Source organism: Castor canadensis, chromosome 13, assembly GCF_047511655.1.
Source record: "Castor canadensis chromosome 13, mCasCan1.hap1v2, whole genome shotgun sequence".
NCBI classification, from domain to species: Eukaryota; Metazoa; Chordata; class Mammalia; order Rodentia; family Castoridae; genus Castor; species Castor canadensis.
Window position 1 is genome coordinate 56053067 of NC_133398.1, and position 20842 is coordinate 56073908.

General features: G+C 35.9%; 1 protein-coding gene across 22 annotated transcripts in view; it reads right to left on the reverse strand.

Annotated features, from left to right (window-relative positions):
* Window positions 1-20842, reverse strand: part of Ccdc171 (coiled-coil domain containing 171) — a 416292-nt gene that overhangs the window by 270001 nt on the left and 125449 nt on the right. For 20 of the 22 annotated variants that reach the window (XM_074051809.1, XM_074051799.1, XM_074051790.1 and 17 more), the window contains one exon: window positions 16882-16984. The exons of the other annotated variants lie outside the window; for them this stretch is intronic. In XM_074051809.1, coding sequence (XP_073907910.1) covers window positions 16882-16984 — 103 coding nt within the window. Of the gene's footprint in view, window positions 1-16881; window positions 16985-20842 lie in introns of those variants that run through there. 22 annotated transcript variants of the gene reach the window in all.

The following is a 20842-nucleotide window of genomic DNA, read 5'->3' on the forward strand; positions in this document are numbered from 1 at the left end:
TGCAGCCATGAAGAAGAACGAAATATTATCATTCGATGGTAAATGGATGGAATTGGAGAACATCATTCTGAGTGAGGTTAGCCTGGCCCAAAAGACCAAAAATTGTATGTTCTCCCTCATATGTGGACACTAGATCAAGGGCAAACACAACAATGGGATTGGACTTTGAGCACATGATAAAAGCGAGAGCACACAAGGGAGAGGTGTTGCCATTTCATTTCCATGAAATAGAAAGGTAAGGAACACTGTCAAAATCATTCTTTGAAGCTACTCCTACACTCAACCCAAAACCAGACAAGGAAACAACACAAAAAGAAAACTATAGGCCAAACACTTTAGTGAACTTAGATGCAAAAATTCTCCATAAAGTACTGGCAAACCAAATTCAATGACGTATCAAAAACATCACACACCATGATCAAGTCAGTTTCATCCCAGGGATGCAGGGAGGGTTGAACTTACACAAACAATTAAACATAATACAGCATATTAACAGAAGTAAAGGCAAAAACCATATGATCATCTCAATAGATGCAGAAAAAGCCTTTGACAAAATTCAATATCCTTTCATGATAAAAACTCTCATGAAACTAGGAATAGAAGGAATGTACCTTGACATTAAAAAGGCTATATATGATAAGACTATAACCAACATCATGCTAAATGGGGAAAAATGAGACCATTTCCTCTAAAGTCAGAAATGAGACAAGGGAGTCCATTCTCTCAACTCTTATTCAACATAGTCTTGGAATCTCTAACAAGAGCGTTAAGACAGAAAGAGGAAATCAAATAGGCAAGGAAGTGAAGCTATCCCTATTTGCAGATGACATGATCGAATATCTAAAAGACCCAAAAAACTTCACCAAAAAAACTCCTAGACATCATAAATACCTTCAGCAAAGTAGCAGGATACAAAATCAATTTACAAAAAGCAATTGCCTTTCTATATACCAACAAAGAACAGACTGAGAAAGAATATAGGAAAACAATTCCATTTCAATAGCTCAAAAAAAACACTTAGAAATACACTTAAAAAGGAAGTGAAAGACTTCTACAATGAAAACTTATAAATCACTGAAGAAAGAAATTGAAGACTACAGAAGATGGGAAGATCTCCCATGCTCATGGATTGGCAGAATCAATGTCGTGAAAATGGCTATACTACCAAAAGCAATCTACATGTTCAATGCAATTCCCATAAAAATTCCAATGACATTCGTCATAGGGATTGAAAAATCAACCCTAAAGTTCATCTGAAAGCACAAAAGGCAGTGAATAGCCAAGGCAATATTGAGCAAAAAGAACAATGCTGAAGGCATCACAATAATCGACTTCAATCTATACTACAGAGCCATCGTAATAAAAACAGCATGGTACTGGCACAAAGACAGGTATGAAGACCGGTGGACAGAATAAAAGACCCAGATATGAATCCACATAGCTATGGTCACCTGATTTTTGACAAACACACCCAAAACATACAATGGAGAAAAGATGGCCTCTTTAACAAATGTTGGCAAAACTGGATATCTACCTGTAGAAAACTGAAACTAAATCCATGTTTGTCACCCTGTACAAGTATCAACTCAAAGTGGATTAGGGACCTTAATGTAAGACCTAAAACTTTGAAGCTAGTGCAGGAAAGAGTAGGGAATGCACTGAACTTACATATACAGGCAATAACTTTCTAAATAGAACTCCAGTGGCTCAGCAATGAAGAGAAAGAACTGACAAAGAAGACTACATGAAACTAAAAAGCTTCTATATGACAAAAGAAATAGTCACTAGATTGAAGAGGTAGCCCACAGACTGAGAGAAAATCTTTGCCAATTAGACATCTGATAAGAAATAAATAACCAGAATATACAGGATGTCCAAAAAACTGAACTCCTAAAAATTTAAGGACCCAATGAAGAAATGGGTGTATGTACTGAACAGAGCTTTTCCAAAGAAGTCTATATGGGCAAAAAACACATGAAGAAATGCTCAGCATCCTTGGCCATAGAGGAAATGCAAATCAAAACCACTTTAAGATTTCACCTCACTCCTGTTACAATGGCTATTATGAAAAACACAAACAACAGCAAATGTTGGTAGGTATGTGGGGAAAAAGGAATTCTCACACACCACTGGTGGGAATGTAAATTAGTACATCCACTATGGAAAGCAGTATGGAGGCTCTTCAAAAAAAACTAAAACTAGAACCGCCATATGATACCTGAAGGAATGTAAGTAAGGTTACAATAAAGACACCTGCACACCCAGATTTAATGCAGCATTATTCACAATAGCTAAGCTATGGAAACAGGCAAGATGCTCCACTACTGATGAATGAATTAAGAAAATGTAGTATTTATATACAATGCAATTCTATTCAGCAATAAAGAAGAAAAAAATTTTCTCATTTGCAGGTAAATGGATGGAACTGGAGAACATCATGTTAATGAAATTAGCAGGTTCGGAAAGCCAAAGGTCACATGTTGTCTCTCATATGTGGAATATAGGCCCAAGCAATATTATGAAAAACTAAGGGAGGTCATTAACAGGAATGGAAGGGTAAAAGAAGGAAGTTAAGAAGGTGAATATGGTTCATGTATTTCTATATAAGAATGAATACAGAATTTTTAAACCTTTAGAAATCACCATAAGAAGAGGATTAACATAGAAAGCAGAAAAATAAGAGTGGATGAACCAGTTATAATACATTCATACATGGAAATGTCACAATGAAATTTCCTGTATAGCTATATTATACAAACAAAAATGTCTTTTTTTCAAAAATAGAGAACAGGAAGATAAAACAGGTCCTGTTTAGGGGGCAGCACCAGTGGGAGAGGGAAGGATATAAGGAAAGGATGTAGGTAGGTTAATATGATGTAAATGTTATATAATATTGGAAAAATGAGACCTGTTCAAACTATTCCAGGAGTCGGGGGGAGGGGAAATAAAGGAAAAAGATGGAGGGGGTGAATTCAACTATGATATATTGTAAGAACTTTGGTAAATGTCACAATGCACCCCCAGTACAACAATGATAAAAAAAATTTAAATAAAAATAAATGTTTTCTTTCAGATAACCTCAAAAAGTAATTTCTGACATGACTCATATAAACCACTGTTTTTCAAGCTGGTATTATTATCTCAGTAGACTATGGTTGCAGAGCAAAAATAGTCAGTCATAATGAATGAAATGAGTCTCTACTTTCCTAACCATCCTCTTATCAACTTCTGTTTCCAGCAAGATCCCCAAAAGGGGAGAATTATTAAAGAAATAACAGAGAGAATTTAAAACAAAGACTGAGCATCCTAAAATATAGCAGGGTAGAACATGAGTAATCACATTCATCCTCTGATGGAAGAAAATTGTTGTTTAATGTTGATTTTTGATCATGTAGCACAAAACAATATTCAAATGGGTTTTATTTTTACCTGATTAAAAAATAAACAATTACTATATAATGTATTGATAATTAAGAAAATTCCTTTTTTATTGCAACAGCACTAAACATAATCATATTTTTCTGGCAGTTATACTTTTCAAACTCAGACTACATTCTGTACATTAACTCATCTCAATCACTGAGGTCATAAATAATCTGTACATTAACTCATCTCAATCACTGAGGTCATAAATAAACATCTTCAGTATCTTGCAAACATTGGTGCTCATTCTGGAGTGTTTAAGGAAAATGGCTCAATAACTTTTCTAATATATGGGGAGTATTTATTATATGAGTCCTGCTCATACACTCCTTAGGTCCCTTGAGACACACTCCTAAAAGCACTTCCTTTACCAAGGTTTAAGAAATGTATTGGTGAAAAGAGCCAAGGTCTCCCTGAGCACTGAACACTGTGTAATTAATAAGTTCTCTGTGCCAGAAAGCCCAGAATAACAGTAGGAAATGGTGTCATTAAACAGGGTTCCCGAATACAGTAGGAATGATGGGCTCTCAGTGATATAGGTCAAGCAGTTAACAATTAACTCCCAAAAACAAAGTGGACATGGTTACCATAATGGGTAGTAAGTCAAAGGAATAAACAAAAAGGCTTACCCATGGAGATCACTAATATTGACTGATAACAGCATTCCTATAACTAAAATAAATGGACAATTTACCTAAGTCTGAACCTGATTTGGTAAGTAGAATGTCTCTGATACTGAACAAGATTATGTCTAGAATGCAATACAACCCACAGGGAGCCCATTAGTACACTCATGTGTGAAAAAAGTTATAATCCCAACACTTGGGAGGCAGAGGCAGAAGGATTACAAATTCAAGGCCAGCAACACCTTCTCTCAAAAAAAGGGGGGAGAAAATGACTCAGCTTGAAGAATAATGAACAATCACCCACAGAGAAAGTACATCTGGAACTCTAGATGGTCTTTTGAGAGATTTATGTGTTTCCGTTTCATGCTTATCAGAAGTATAGTTTTGCTATTATCATTATTTTAAAAGGTGTATATGGTTGCCAAGTTGACAAAGAGTGGAATGAGTTGGTACTACATAAACCTTGTTAAACTGAAACTGTTTTACAAAATCCCCTCCCAAATCATAGTTGGCCAAAATAAAAACTGAGACAAGATTTAAAAAGGAGTAAAACAGCCAGGCACCGGTACCTAACACCTGTAATCCTAGCTATTCAGGAAGCAGAGATTAGGAGGATCATAGTTCAAAGCCAACCCAGGCAAATAGTTCTCAAAACCCTATCTCAAAAAAACCCATCATGAAAAAGGGCTGGTGGAGTGGCTCAAGGTGGAGGCATTGAGTTCAAATCCCAGTACCAAAAAAAAAAAAAAAAACAGCAATAGCAGACATAATCCTCTAAAAGTCACTGTGATTATATGCAATGGAAGATAAATATAAAAGTACTGGTGGACTCCAACTCATTCTTCACTTTATCCACAGTGAGACTAAAATAGAGGGGCAATAGGCCTACCATCAGTAGCCAAGAAGAAAGTCTTCCACAGCATTTCAGCAGCTTCTCTTCACTCTAGCAGCAGAACTACATTCCCAGTTTTGCCTATGCTTGAAAATGGCTGGGTATCTATTTCTCCAATTGCCTTCTCTAGATCTTACCTCCTCAGCTACTCTCACAAGTGCATAAGGCATAATTCTTACAATAAATTTCTTAAACAAAAATACTCATAGTAGTTCTGATTAACTAATTAAATTCTAGCTTTACATGTTCCTGTCTTATAATGCATAATTCATGTTCACAGTGACTTTCTATACTACATAACTCTTAATATTCCATGACTAAAATGACAAGATTTCTTCCCACAATTTCTCCTCAAGAAAAGCCACAAGAACAAATTTAGCAAAGGTAAAAATGTAATTAAACTTATCATAGCAAGAATTATGGTTATGATAGCATTAACAGGTTCAAATTAAAAAGTAAACAACTTAAAATTCAAATGGAAATAGATCAAATACTCATAGAACTCAAAAAGAAATGTTCAAGATAGATAATTTTAAGAGAAAAAGAAACACAATTGGGAGAGTAACAGAGAGGGATGAAGTAACCAAAGTATATTCACACTTGGGATACATCAAGAAACCCCTTTGAACATTATCTTTGGAATTAAAAATGAAAGACAGGACTGTAAAATAGGTTCACTGCTGGGGGGAGGAGGGATACTTGTGGAAGGGAGGAGGGTGAATGGAGGAGATGAAGATGAGGGAATACAGTTGATGGGCTTCACATATATATATATTCATATATATATTTCATATATACATTCATGTATATATTATTCATACATTTCATATATATATTTACATATATATATGAAACTTCTTGCAATTGTTTTAAGTGGGGCAGGGAAGAGGAGATGGAGGGTGCAGTCTAACCAATGTACAATGTAAGGCTATTCAGAATTGGCACAAAGAATCCTCCCTATACAATGAATATATGCTAATAAAAAAATTTTTTTAAAGAAACACAATTTAAAAGATAATCAGTTAGGCACAGTGGGTCAAGCCTGAAATCCTAACTACTCAGGCAACCAAGATCAGTGGGATTACAGTTCCAAGTCAGTCTAGGCAAAAAGTTTGCAAGACCCCATCTCAACCAATGGCTAAGTGTGGTAGTGAGCACCTGTCATTCCAGCTACAAACAGAAGAATCTCAGTCCAGATTAGCCTGGGTAGAAATACAAGACTCTATTCAAAAACTAACTAAAGCAAAAAATGCTGAGGACGTAGCTCAAGTGGCAGAGTGCCTACCTAGCATGCACAAGGCCCTAAGTTCAACTACCAATGCTGCCCAAAAAAAGAAAAAGAAAATAAGAAGCTTAACTTTAACAGCAGAACTAATTGTATAATGCTCAATACAGTAGCCAAGTGTGATTGTTTAAATTTACTGACTGTGATTATTTCAATTAAGATTTCAATTAATTAAAATTAAATAATATTAAGTTTTCAGTTCCCTGAAATAGCCATACTATAAGAATTTAATGGCCACTTGTGTCTAGTATATACTCTATTAGAACACACAAATAAAAAGCATTTCCATTACTGCAGATTCAGTTACCAATTTACAGGTAGAACAAAGAAACATGTAAAGTATGCAATGAGAATGCAGTCAAAAAAGCACAGACTGTGTAGGCAAGTATGGTGGTACACACCTGTAATCCCAGCACTCAGAAGGCAGAAGCAGAAGGATTGCAGTCCCAGGGCCGCCTGGGCTACACAGTAAGACCCTGACTCAAATAGCACCAAGAAATATTTTTTGATTCAAACTGTGAAATTCTTAGAACAAGTAACAATTTTCAGTTTAAAATAAATTTTAAGCTGGTGGAGTGGCTCAAAGTGTTGTAAAAGCACCTTCCTAGCAAGCATGAAGCCCTGAGTTCAACCCCCAGTGCCACAAAAATAAATAAATAATTTTTTAAATAAAATACATTTCAGAAAAATTAGGAGATGGAAAGAAATAATAAAGATTACGGCAGAAATTAATGAAATAGAGAACAAGAAAACTGTACAAAGAATCAATAAAACAAAAGGTTGGTTCTTTGAAAAGATAAATGAAATTGATAAACCCTTAGCCAATCTAACTGAAATTAAAAGGGCAAAGAGCCAAATTAATAAAATTGGAGATGAAAAGGTGATATCACAACAAATACCAATAAAATTATGAGGGAATATTTTGAAAAAAAAAACATTCAAACAAACTGGAAAATCTAGAAGACAGGTAGGTTATTAGATACATTTGACCTACCAAAATTGAACCAAGAGAATAAAAACCACTTAAATATAACTATAACAAGCAATAATATTGCAGCAATAATAAAGAGTCTCCCAACAAGGAAAAGTAAGGTTCCAATGGATTCATTGCTGAATCCTACCAGACCTTTACAGAACTAACACCAATTCTCAAATGTTTCCATGAAATGGAAAAGGAAAGAACGCTACCAGACTTATTCTATGAAGCCAGTATTATACTCATTCCAAAACTGGATAAGGACACAACAAAAAAGGATGATGAGATACTTGATGATGATTATCATCATCGTCATCATAAGAGGACATGAATGTATATGAGAATTGCCTGGCGGGGACAGCAGAAGGAAGCAGGGGGAAAGGAGAGGATATTAAGGGGTAAAGAAGATGGAAGTACACTGCATATTTACATATGAAGACAGCATAATGAAACCCATCAAACATTGTTTGAAAAGGGGCAGGAAGGAATACAAATATAATGGAGAGGTGAACTTCTCCAAGGTACATTGTATGCATATATGAATTATCACAATAAATTTTCCCTCAAATTATTAATGTATGCTAACATGAAAATAAAATTTAAATGTTAAAATAAAACATACTATATAGAAACTATTTACATAGTATTTATATTGCATTGAATATTATAAGTGATTTAAATTATGATTTAAAGCATGTGGGAGGGTGAGGCTGGGAATGAGGTTCAGCGATAGAGTACTTGCTTAGTGTGCACAAGACCCTGGATTCAATACCTAGCACAGCAATAAATAAATAAATACATGCATGCATAAATACATAAATAAATAAATCAAGTATATCAGAAGGATATGCATAGATTCCATGCAAATATTATGCCATTTTATATAAGAGACTTGAGCAACCTTGAATTTTGGTATCCATGGGGTGTCCTAGAGTCGATCTCCCACAGGCACCAAGTATATTAAAAAAAAGAGAGAAAGAATTCATCTTTTGCAGTTGAACTTAAATATTTATGAATTAAATTAAGTCATATCTGGGATATGTTTCAATATAATCCAGGAGGGGAAAAAGGAATGGTTGTAGATGAAACAAGATTAGGCCTAAACTGATTAATATTGATCTGAATGGTACATGAAAGGAATTTTGTTATACTGTTCTGTTTTTGTGTATGTTTGGAATTTTTCATAAAAAATGAGAAATGTATGCAATCAATAACTAGATGCATTTGAAGCAAAAGAAATTGCAGGATGATCTTGTCTTTTTTTTCAGCATTGAGGTTTGAACTCAGAGCCTCATGCTTGCTAGGCAGACACTCTACCACTTGAGTCACTCCACCAGCCCTTTTTTGGGTTGGGTATTTTTTGAGATAGGGTCTTGAGAACAATTTGCCCAGGCTGGCCTGGAACTGAGATCCTCCTGATCTCTTCCTCCTGAATAGCTAGGGTTACAGGAGTGAGCCACAGGAACCCGCTTGATTTTGTTCTTTTCTTTAAAGAAAAAAAACAACTTATGATGGTTTTTCTTGGCAGAAATATATAGGTTCATTACTCAGATTTTGTTCTGTTAGAGGTAACACTGTGTAATAATATTTCTATGGATAGTGATCATATCATACTCTAGATTATCACCTTTTCCCTTTGTCTAGCCTTTCTTACCTGTTTTAATTCTATGTCCTTTTCTTCTGCATATTTCTGTGTTCTTTTCCTTTGCCTCCAAATCACCAACCTGATTTTCCAGTGCCAATATAGTCATAGCTGCTCACAAATTTTAAGTCTACTGTCCTATTTTATTTTCATAATAAACAATCTTCTCTCTTCCCCCCTCCCTTCTCCCCATCCCTCCCTCTCCCTCTCTTCTTTTCTTTTATCCCAGTTTCTGAGGTTTGAACTGAGGGCCTTGCATTTGCTAGGCATTTTGTTCCAGCACTTGAGCCATGTCCTCAGGCTTTTTTTCTTTAGTTCTATTTCAGATAGGGTCTCATGTTTTTGCCAGGGTCAGCCTCAGGTCACCATTCTACTACCTACTGAAATTAGAGCTGCAAACCACCACACACAGCTTATCTGCTGAGATAGGGTCTCAATAGCTTTTTGCAGAAACTGGCCTTGCATCTCAATCCTTCTGATCTCTGCTTCCCAAGTAGCTGAGATTATAGGTACAAGCAATAGGACCTGCCCTCCTTATAATTCTTCTTATCTCATTCTTTTACCTTTATTCACATTAGGAAAATCCATATTTTCATTAGGAAAAGTTAATAAACACTGTGCATTGATAGAGATTTCTGATCCATTACAGGATGTTGACCACTCCTAGTGAGGTCACTCCCTAGGGTTTCAAGAACTAATCTATGAGCATGATTAAATGGGGAGGGGGTAATTAATCTTTTTCTAATTCGGCCTGCTCTTTGCTTATTGCTGTAGTTACTAAAGGTCTTTTATTTTTTCTGTCCTACTGTAGATGTCAAATAGTTTCTCAATTTTATTCTGATTTCCACAGTAAATCATTTCACTACTCAGTCTCCAGAATTGCCTCCCCATTGAGTGTGGCTGCTGCCTTACAAGATCAAGAGCTCTGAGCCCAGGTCCAGCAGCTTGATCTATTTCCCCAGCTTCCTCCCTCCCATGGGATAATTTAGTGTTGGGTAGGATCTAAAAGCTCACTTCATCCTCCTCATCAAATACAGATTACAGGGCTTTGTTTGTTCCACGATAAACATTTGGGGGAAACTCCTAAGCTTACACATTTGCAGCCCCTGAGTGCACAAACCAGGGAGTCCGAAGCAAGGGGGAAACTGCCTATCCCAGAGCCAACGAACTTCATTGGGGCCAGTAGAAAATATGCAAAGAAGGGAAACTTCTAAAGTAAATATAGCCCTGATGTTGACACTGATCCTTCACAGGTGGAAATAAAGAAAAAAATAAACAAATATGACCCTAGTATTCAAGAACCTGGGACATGATCAAGAGAACACACCTAAGTATACATGGAATAGAAGGAGCTGAAATATAAACTAAAGGCATAGAAAACCTATTTAAGGAAATGATAGCAAAATATTTCTTAAATCTAGGAAAACATATGGACATCAAAATATAGGAGACATATAAAACCCCACATCGAAATTATCAGAAAACAACTGCTCCAGGTCACATTATACTAAAAAGACCAAAACTACAGAACAAAGAAAGGGTACTAAAAGCTGCAAAAGAAAAATACCAACTTACTACAAAAAGCAAACTGATTAGAATTATATCAAACCTCTCAGCAGATACACTAAAAGTCAGGAAACCATGGAATGCCATATTTCAAGCTCTGTAAGTAAATAAATGCCAACCAAGATTACTATATCCAGCAAAGTTATTTTTTAAAATCAATGCAGAATTAAAGACCTTCAAAGATAAGCACAAACTAAAGCAATTCATGACCACTAAACCAGTATCACAAAAGATACATACCTCAATGAATCCTACCCACAGATGAGGAATAAAGACAAACACAAACATGAGAGATTAGGAAAGAAAAAAAATTTCTCTCTTCAGGAGAGAAATAGGTAAAACAAATGAAAGGAAAGAAAGAATGAAACATACTCATCTCTGCCAACTAACAAACTCCTAAGAGAAACAAAAGAGAAAAAAAACAACAAACAGTACTCAAATAACCCAGAAAAACAAGCCAACAAAATTACAGGACTCATCAAACATCTCTAAATAACAAATTTAAATGTGAATGGCTTTAACTCTCCAATTAAAAGACATATATTGGCCAATTGGGTTAAAAAAGTTCTATTTGTTGTCTGCAAGAAACACACTTCACTGACAAAGACATACCAAGACTGAAAGTTAAAGGATGAAAAATGTTATTCCAAATAACTAGAAACCAAAAGGAAGCAGGAGTACCAATAATAACATCTGACAAAGTAGACTTTAATCCAAAATTACTCAGAAGAGAGCAAGAAGGTCACCATATATTATTAATAAAAAGAACAAAGTATGAATTATAAACATATACACACCAAATGTCAGCACACTCAGAATAGAAAAATCAATCCTAAAATTTATATGGAAGCATAAAAGACCCAAAATAGACAAAGCAATCCTAATAAAAAAGAGCACTGCTGGAGGTATCACAGTATCTGACTTCAAATTACACTGCAGAGCCATAGTAACAAATAGCATGGTACTGTCATAAAAACAGAAATGTAGAACAATGGAATAGGAGTCCCAGGAGTGGCTCAAGTGGTACAGCACCTACCTAGGAGTCCCAGAAATAAGCCCACACAGCTACAGTCATCGATATTTTTTCTTTTTCTTTTTTCTAATTATCATACTATTGTTGTACTGAGGTACACTGTGACATTTACAAAAGTTCTCACAATATATCATAGTTAAATTTACCCCTTCCATCCTTCTCCTTTAGCCTCTCTCCCCCACTCCTGGAATAGTTTCAACAGATCTCATTTTTCCATTTTTATACATGACAGCCACTGATTCTTGACAAAGGCACAAAAAACATATGTTACAGAAAAGACAGTCTCTGTGACAAACTGTTTTGGGAAAACTGGATATCCACATGTAGAAGATTGAAACTAGATCCCTATTTCTCATCCTGTACGAAACTGAACTTAAAATGGATTAAAAACCTTAATGTACAACTTTAAATGTGAAACTACTGGAGGAAAAACATAGGGAAAGAATGTCAAGATATATGGGCAATGAGCTTCTTCTGAGTGGGACTTCTATAGTTCAGGAAATAAGAAAAAGAATTGACATATGGGATTGCATCAAACTAAAAGCCTCTGCATGTTAAAGGAAACAAATATCAAAGTAAAGAAACAGCTTACAAAATGGGAGAAAATCTTTCCTGCTATTCATCAAGCAACGGATTAATATCTAGAATATATAAAAAGTTCAAAAAAAAGTACCAAAAGAATACATAATCCAATTAATGAGCAAATCAATTGAATAGTTTTCATAAGTACAAATGTGCAAAGGAAATGCAAATCAAAACATCACTGAGATTCCGTGTCTTCCCCAGTCAGAATGGTTATCATCAAAAAAAAAAAAATGCTGGCAAGGATGTAGGGGAGAAAGGAACCCTTAAGCACTGTTGGTGGGAATTTAAATTAGTATAGCCATTATGGAAATAAGTATGGAGGTTCCAGAAAAAAACTAAAGATACAACTACCATATGATTCAGCTATCCCACTCCTAGGCATATATCCGACTAAAAGAAGGTAGGTCAGCATACAGTAGAGATGCCTGCACACTTCATGTTTATTGCAGCACTATCCACAATAGCCAAGCTATGGAATTGGCCTAGGTGCCCATCACCAGATCAATGGATAAAGAAAATGGGGTATATATACACAATGGAGTTTTTTCAGTCATAAAGAAGAATAAAATATGTCATTTGCAGGAAAATGGATAGAAGTAGAGATCATTATGTTAAGTAAAATAACCTAGACTCAGAAAAATACTGCATTTTCTCTTATATGCAGAATCTAGATCTAAGAAAAAAGAAAAAGGACATGAACATAAAGAGGGTGACTTTTGGGATACAAGCCTGGAGAAGGTGAGAAAAGAGATGTTGAAGGGGAAGAATATAATTGAAGTATACTGTATGTACATATGAACAGGTCATAATGAAACCTGCTTTTAAAACTTTGTAAGTTAGCTTTAAAAAGGGAAGAGGGGTTAGGGAGTAGGGTGGTAGTTAAGAATACTAAAGGAGGTAAATAAGATCAAAGAACATTATATAATGTATATAAATATCACAATGAAACCCCTCAGTTTGTACAATTAATATACACTAACAAAAATAAACTAAAAATTAAAGGCATTAGCAATGAGGTTCTTAAGAATAATTAAAATTATCAAGAGGGTACAAGGTCTAGGCAATATTCCTTTTTAAAAAGAAGAAGACAGAAAAAGTCCATTTGTTGTTTTGATTTTCCTAAGAGTATTCCATGAGACTACCTTAGATGACATAAATGTGTCTAAAAGTATGGGACACTATTTCCTAGTGTTCTTCAGCTTTTCCAAGCAGAAGGAAAGAGAATGACTATAGAAATGTGGACAGACTACTAGAATCAACAATATATGATAAAGGACCAAGAATAACAAAGAAGGGAAAACAAGTATCATCATATTGAAGCCTGAAGGGTCACATGGAAGTGCGTTATCACCACATCTAACAAGAACAACAACTATGAAAAAAGACCCATCTGCTAGGAGCTGTAGCTGCTGAACACTAAAGCTAACTCCAGAATGCAGTAGAGTAGAAGTGTCAAAGGAAATAAATATCCTGACTTCTTTTTTCTCCTACTATCTTAATATCCTGTTGGTGTACCTACTGTCCAAACTCAACCAGAAGTGAGAAGGCAAAGAAGCCCAGATGCCCAAAGCAAAGCAGACACAAGAAGAGAATGAATCCATAAGAGTAAACAAGTGAACAATTAGCACAATATATTAAATACACCTCTGTAACAATCCAAAACCATTAATTCAGTATGCAGTCATTTTCCAGGGCATATTCCCTGCAATGCATAAAATATATACATATGTGTGTGTGTATGTATGTATATATATGTATATATGTATGTATATAGACTAGAAAGTTAAAAAGGATGGTTAGTAAAACATGAGAATAAGGAGAAAAACTTCAGTGAAAGACAATTCTTTCTCTATAAGTTTTTAAATTTTTTTTCCAGTTTTATTGAGCTATAATTGACAGGTAAAAATTATATATGCTCAAGGTATACAATGGGATGACTGATATACTTTGACATATGTTACACTGTGAAATGATTACCATAATCTAATTAATTAACACACTACCATTAATACATAACTCTTGTGTTAAACTTATTAGATGTTAAAACTATTTTATTATAAGGAATACATAAACAGAAAAACTTATTTGTATTTGTTGTCACATATAAAGATGATTAATGCAAAAGTAACATTAAGATTTTGATAATTCTGCACAATCCGTGCCAACTAGGTGATAGAAAAGTAGAAAAAGTGAGAATTTCTTAATCTGAGGTGGTTCATAAGTATAGTTCTTTTGGTCTGTGGTTAGAATTCAGGGCATCCATAGTGATCCTCTACTTAGAATTTCTAATATTTGGTTCATCACAAATTCTTTTCACCTTTTGATTTTTAAAAAGTATTGCATGGTGCCTGGGCATGGTGGTGTCTGCCTATGGTCAGCTATTTGGGAGGTTGAAGTAAAAGGGTCATTTAAGCCCATGAGTTGGAGGCCATCTTAGACAACCATAGCAAGACTTAATGTAACAACAACATATTTTTGTGATTTCTGAGTTTTTGGGTGCTCCTCAAATTTTGTTCCTTAAATAATTACTTCAGTCAGCTAACTCTAGCTGTGGTCCTGACTGACAAACTATTATTATTTTCATGAACCTCTAGTCGAAACTGAGCATTTTTTTTTGTAAGTTTTTCCCTTCTTTTTAAGTTTCTGTACAGGAAATACATTGTGACATTTACAAAAGTTCTTACAATATATCAAAGTTGAATTGTGAGTAGCTTTTCCTCAACTATTTCATTTTAAAATTCAAAGGAGAAATGATCTCATTAGTGTTAGCTTTTCATATTTAACTCTGAAGAAATAGTCAAAACAACATTGAGTTAATAATGTAATTAAAAATAAGATAAACTATAATAACTTTTAAAAATCTGTAATGATTCTAGCCCCATTAAACACCACTGACATATCTCAACACTAAAAAAGAAAATCATTGCAAAAGAAAATTTTATCCTTCAAAGTTTTTGTTTCTGTTACTGGGGATTGAACCCAAGAATGCTAGGCAAGTGTTCAGCCACATTCCCAACCATTTTGGGGATTTTTTTTTCTATTTTGTTTCTGAAACAGGGTCTCATTAACTTTGCCCAGGTCGGCCTCAAACTCATGATCCTCCTGCCTTTGCCTCCTGAGTAGCTGGATTTATAGACACATACCACCACACTTGGCTTCCTCCAAAGTTTTATCCAATTTAATTGAAAACTAGATACTTGTACCTATATTTTGAGGAGGGGCAGCAGTATTGGAGAGGTTTAACTCAGGGCCACAGCTTGCTAGGCATGCATTCTACCACTTCAGCCACTTCACCAGCCCTTTTTGCATTGGTTATTTTTGAGATACAGTATCACTTTTTATGCCTGGGTTCATCTAGACAGTGATCCTCCTATTTGTGCTTCCCCATATAGCTAGGAAGACAGGCACACACCACTGACCCAGCTATTGGTTGAGATGAGGTCTTATGAACTTTTTGCCTGAGCAGGCCTTGAACTGAGATCCTCCTGATCTCTGCCTCCCAAGTAGGTAGGATTACAGGCTTGAGCCACCAATATTTTTAATGTCACTTGTAGACACTGATTTTTTTTCCAGTAATGCTTTGGGAAAAATGTTTAAATAAAAACAAAGTTACACATTAATATATTAAAATTATGGCTAAAAACATATGATGAATGAAAGAATACTTTCAAAAGTAACAGGGAAGCACACTAAATTTCTGATAGTTCACAACTAAGACATCCATAAGGTAAATCCATCTAGGGGCCTTGATCAGACCCTAGAACTTTTTCAGAGAAGAAACTTTCCTAAACTGAAAAGTTTTTGAAAGAACTCATTTGCCAAATTACTGTTTTTTTTTTTTTTTTGGTGGTGGTACTTGGATTTGAACTCAGAGCCTCACACTTGCTAAGCAGGAGCCCTACTACTTGAGCCACTCTTTTATGTCGGGTATTTTCAGATAAGGTCTCTCAAACTATTTGCCTGGGCTGGCTTTGAACCTCAATCCTCCAAATCTCTGACTCCCAAGTAGTTAGGATTACAGAAGTGAGTCTCTGGTGCCTAGCTGGTTGGTTCATTTTTTTATGCTTTTTTAAGTCCTGAGCTCAATTTTGAACATAAGGAAATTAATTTTATGTGACTTTTGAAGAATATGTGTCTTAAAACGACTAAATAATTTGAGAATGACAGTATGACAAAATTTGGGGTAGACAAGTAAAAGTATTAAGTCAAAGCTATACTATAGCATAAAAAATGGAATAAGCACAAGAAATTTAAAAAGTGGAGATGATAAGCAGAATCCATGAAACAGTTAAGCTGTTACATTTCTTAATTATACTAGGTGGACTAATACTAAAACCAAAATATTTTATCTAAACACTCTTATCTGTAGAGTATATGTATGTACACAACAGCAGGAAATGAAGGCAAGGATCAGCTTAGAAAGCAACATTATAGAACATGCACTGTTACAGCCTGTGTCCTACATAACCTTTTGAATGCATGACCTTTAAGTTGCTGAAGGTTGCCTCAGAATTTGGCTCAGTTTGATGGAAACATCTGTTCCCCTTGCAGGTATTCTGTAAGGACTTTTTTCTCAGTTGGATTCAGAACACAGCAAGTGAGCCCTTGTCTGTCCAATCATACAGACCCCAACACTTGTAAATCAAGTTTGGAGAGGACAACAGCAGGTCCACACTCTGTCACCCTTTCCCAGCTAGTTAGGCCAACTGACTGCTGTGAGAACTGCTCTTATCATGTCATCAAATCAAAACATGTTGAGATGAGGGACTATAAGAGGCATCTGCAGAATTCCCAAAATGTAGTGACTTTGGAACATTGACAGATGCATCTGTCATTTTATACCTTCAACTAACCTGATGTCCACTGGCCTGACACAGTAAAGCTGTTCAAGATCGATTCCAATTCTTTCACGTTATTTTCACATGTCTCTACTAGGAAGGCCTGGTGCTTCTTAGCCTATTAATTTAAAAAAAAATCACATATAATAAGGTTATGTACTATAAGAGCTGCAGATTTTAGTATGAACATACATGGTACAATGAAGTATCAATAAGATATTAATTACTCCATTCAAATGTATTAATAGATTCTATGTCTTAATCATACCTTTTATTTGGTTTAACATAAAACTGTATAAACTCAGTAATTTAATAAGGATTTAGTGCCTCATTCTATTGTAAGTATTTTATACATAGCAAATCTTTCTATTTTCACTATTACAATGGAAAGAGAATTCTATAAATAAGAAAATGACAAATAAATTGAAGAACAGTCATGTGGCAAATTGACAGATGGAAGTCAAAAGTGAATATAGTTAGACAAATTAGAAACTAAATGTGGAAGTCAAGTGATAGTAGCTTAGTCTAGGGTATTAGTGATAAAAAGGAGAGAGTGAGTACACTAGAAAAATACTTAGAAGGTACAATGCCCACACCTTAGTAATACTGCATTGGGTTAGACTACATTAACTGGTTTCAGTTGGAATGGATAATACTGGAGGTCGGGGGGAGTGCTCAGAAAAAGGGAGGAGTCAAAAGGTTTCAAACTAGAAGAAGTAGGTGGATTTCAACAGTTGAATGAGAATAATAGAACTAGAAAAGGTCTTATTTGGACTGTTATTTTTTTTCACTTGTTTGCTTTGCTTATTTTTAGCAGGGGATATGAATCCTGAATTCTGTTTTGGGGAGATTCCACTGCAAATACATATCACTCCTTGCACCAACAAAATGCCTATACATATCAGACCCTAAGTGAATATACATGGAAGAACAAAGAACACATAAAGTAGAAAATATGGGTACTTACTTACTAGTACAAAACCCAGAAAAAGGGCAAATGTAAGTTGGGAATAATCTAGAGGCTGGTCTTTAGAGTGTTTGAAGGGAAGTGAAGAAAGCCTAGGACAAAGTCTTAAGGAACTCCAGCATTTCATAGTCAAATAAGAAGACCAAAAAACAAAGAAAAGAAAGGGAAAGGAAAAGAAAAGAAGGAAGGAAGGGATGGAGCAAGGTAGGCAGGAAGGGAAGGAGGGACAAAAGAAATAGAAGGAAGGGTATAATGTCATGAAAAACAACCAGGAGAACATTTCAAGGAGATAGTTGTCATCAGGCTCCAATGGTTCATGCCTATAATCCTCATAATTTGGGAAGCTGAGCATCAACGCAGTCCAGGCAAAAAGTTCACAAGACCCCATCTCCAAAATAACCTGAGCAAAATGGACTGTGGAGATGTGGCTCAAAAGGTAGGGAGTCTTGCTTTGAATTGTGAAGCCCTGAGATCAAACTCCAGTCCCACCCAAAAAAAAAGAAGAGTTGTCAGTTATATCCAATGCCACAGAAATGCCAAGCAAAACAATAACTAAAAAGTGTTTGCTAGGCATGCAGGTCACTGGAGACTTTGATAAAAATCTATCTCAATGTAGTATAGTTAACATCCAGACTAGGTAGATTATGAGGTAAGACTGATTGGGTTTTTCTAATCAAGTGAGAGATGAGTAAATGGAAACAGAAAACTTCAAACTTCCTTGATAAGAAAGGAAGTTAAGTGGTGTCAGAGAAGAGTTGGGTTTTTTTTCATGTGAGAAACTTAAATTTACTTAAAAGTTGATGAGATTGAGATACTAGTGAAAAGTGCTTAGCAACAGAGAAGAAATTGGGAGAATAGATTATCAAAGGACAAAATTACATCCTTAAAATACAGCAGTCCCTCCCTCTTATCTACATGTTCCAAGATCCCCAGCGGATGCCTGAAAACAGATAGTAATGAACTTAATCAATAGATACTATATTTTTTCCTATTTATACATACCAATGAATAAAGTAACTTATAAATTAGACATAGAAAAAGATTAACAATAAATAACATGAATTCTAAGATAGAGGCTAGAAGGAGGAAGCAGAAAGCATGCCTCCTAAAGTAAAATCTTGGAGAGATGCTGAAGATACACCTTACAGGAAAAACCACCAAGAAGAGGCAAAACTTTGACTCCTCCACACCTCCAGCCTGCACAGAGCATCTCCACCTCACGTTAAACGTAGAAACCAGGAGCGCTCCGGCGCTGCCACCAGACGCTAGCATCCAGACAGCTTGGGAAGACGCAGAACACAAGGTGAGCTAAGCGGTATGCGGTACTCCCAAAGACAACCCTGGGCCAGATCAGCATAGCCCCCTGGACAGACCAACCCCCACCCAGGGAGAAAAGAGAAACTGAGTAATAAGCAATAACAAAAAACACATGTAGCAAAGACATGTAGCACCCTGAGTGCCGAAAAGGGGGGAGGGGAATCCCTCATGGAACTATAAATAAACAAGCTGGGCGGGAGAAGGCAGGAGCAGCTGCACACGCCCAGCAACCAAGAGTGGGAAAGCTTGTAAAAGCGGCAGTGGGAGGAAAACTCCATAGGAGACGGAGGAAGACCACTTCCCATGTGAGCTGTAAATAAACAAGCCAGGCGGAGAAGGCAGGAGTAACAGCACATGCCCAGCATTCAGGAGCAGGAAAGTTTATAAAAGTGGAGGTGGGAGGAAAACTCCACAGGAGAGGGGGGAAGACCCACTTCCCACATGAGCTGTAAATAAACACACCGGCCTGAGAAAGAGGGCGCAGTGTCACCTCCCCCAGTGTGCTTAGAAAGGGGAAAGCTTGTAGCAGCAGCTTGCGCACAGGAGAACTCTGAGTAAACAAAGCCTGCGGGGCCCAGGTCACTCCTGAGATCTGCATAAATAAAGCTTCCAGCAACAGCAGGCTGACAGCAGTGGGCAGGCAAGCCACAGCCGCAGATAGCCATTAACAGAACTGTCCCCAGAATCTTTTTTCTTCTCTCTTCCTACCTTTGATGAGACAACAACCGAACTACACCTGCATACTGAAAAACTTACTGAAACTGTATTGACTTGAACTTGGGACACTTTGTGGGGTTTTTTCTGTATTGTGCAGTTTTGTTTTATTTTGTTTTGTCCAGTTTTTTTCCCCTTTGATGAGACTACCACAGAACTACTTCTGAGGCATCATCTCCAGGATTGGAGGCTAAGGGACGAACACCAAAAGTATTAAGACTGAAAGTTTATTGCATTTGAACTTGGAGACTTTTTTTATATTTATTTTTTATTTTTTTATTTATTTTCTTTCTGTTTTTATTTAATCCTCTCTCCGTCTCTCTAATGCCTGTTCAGCTTACAGTTGATTAGTACACTATCATTCCCTGTTTATATCTTTGAAACTTTTTTTGTTTGTTTCCTTGTTTTTTCTACTTCATTTTTCCCTTTTCCTGTAAATTCTTTGCTTTCCATCTCCTCTCACCCTTCCATTCTAAATATCACAAGTGCTATTATTACAAGCCAGAAAATACTTAATTGCACACATTACAGGAACAAAACAACACCAAGGGAAATGATGGGAAGACAGAAAAAACAGGGAAACCAGTTTCCCCACAGCAAAAAATTAGTAAGGAACCAGAGGGAAATGAAGAAAACAAGATACTCAGATACAGAATCCAACAAAATGAAGATAAACTATGCCAAAAACCCAATGAAACCCACAATAAAAGAAGAAATACTACAGGTACTCAATGACAATTTTATAGAGATGATACTGGATATGGTCAACCAAAATGTACAGGAGACACTCAAGAAATTCCAAGACACAAAAATAGAGAATTTGAAAAAGCAAAAGAAGAAATAAAGGAAACCATAGAAGCACTGTATAAACACCAAAGTGAAACAAAGAACACGACTAATAAAGAGATAAATGAACTCAGGACAAAAATAGAAAACATTAAAGAGGAAAGGACCCAGGATATGGAAAACCTTAGAAAT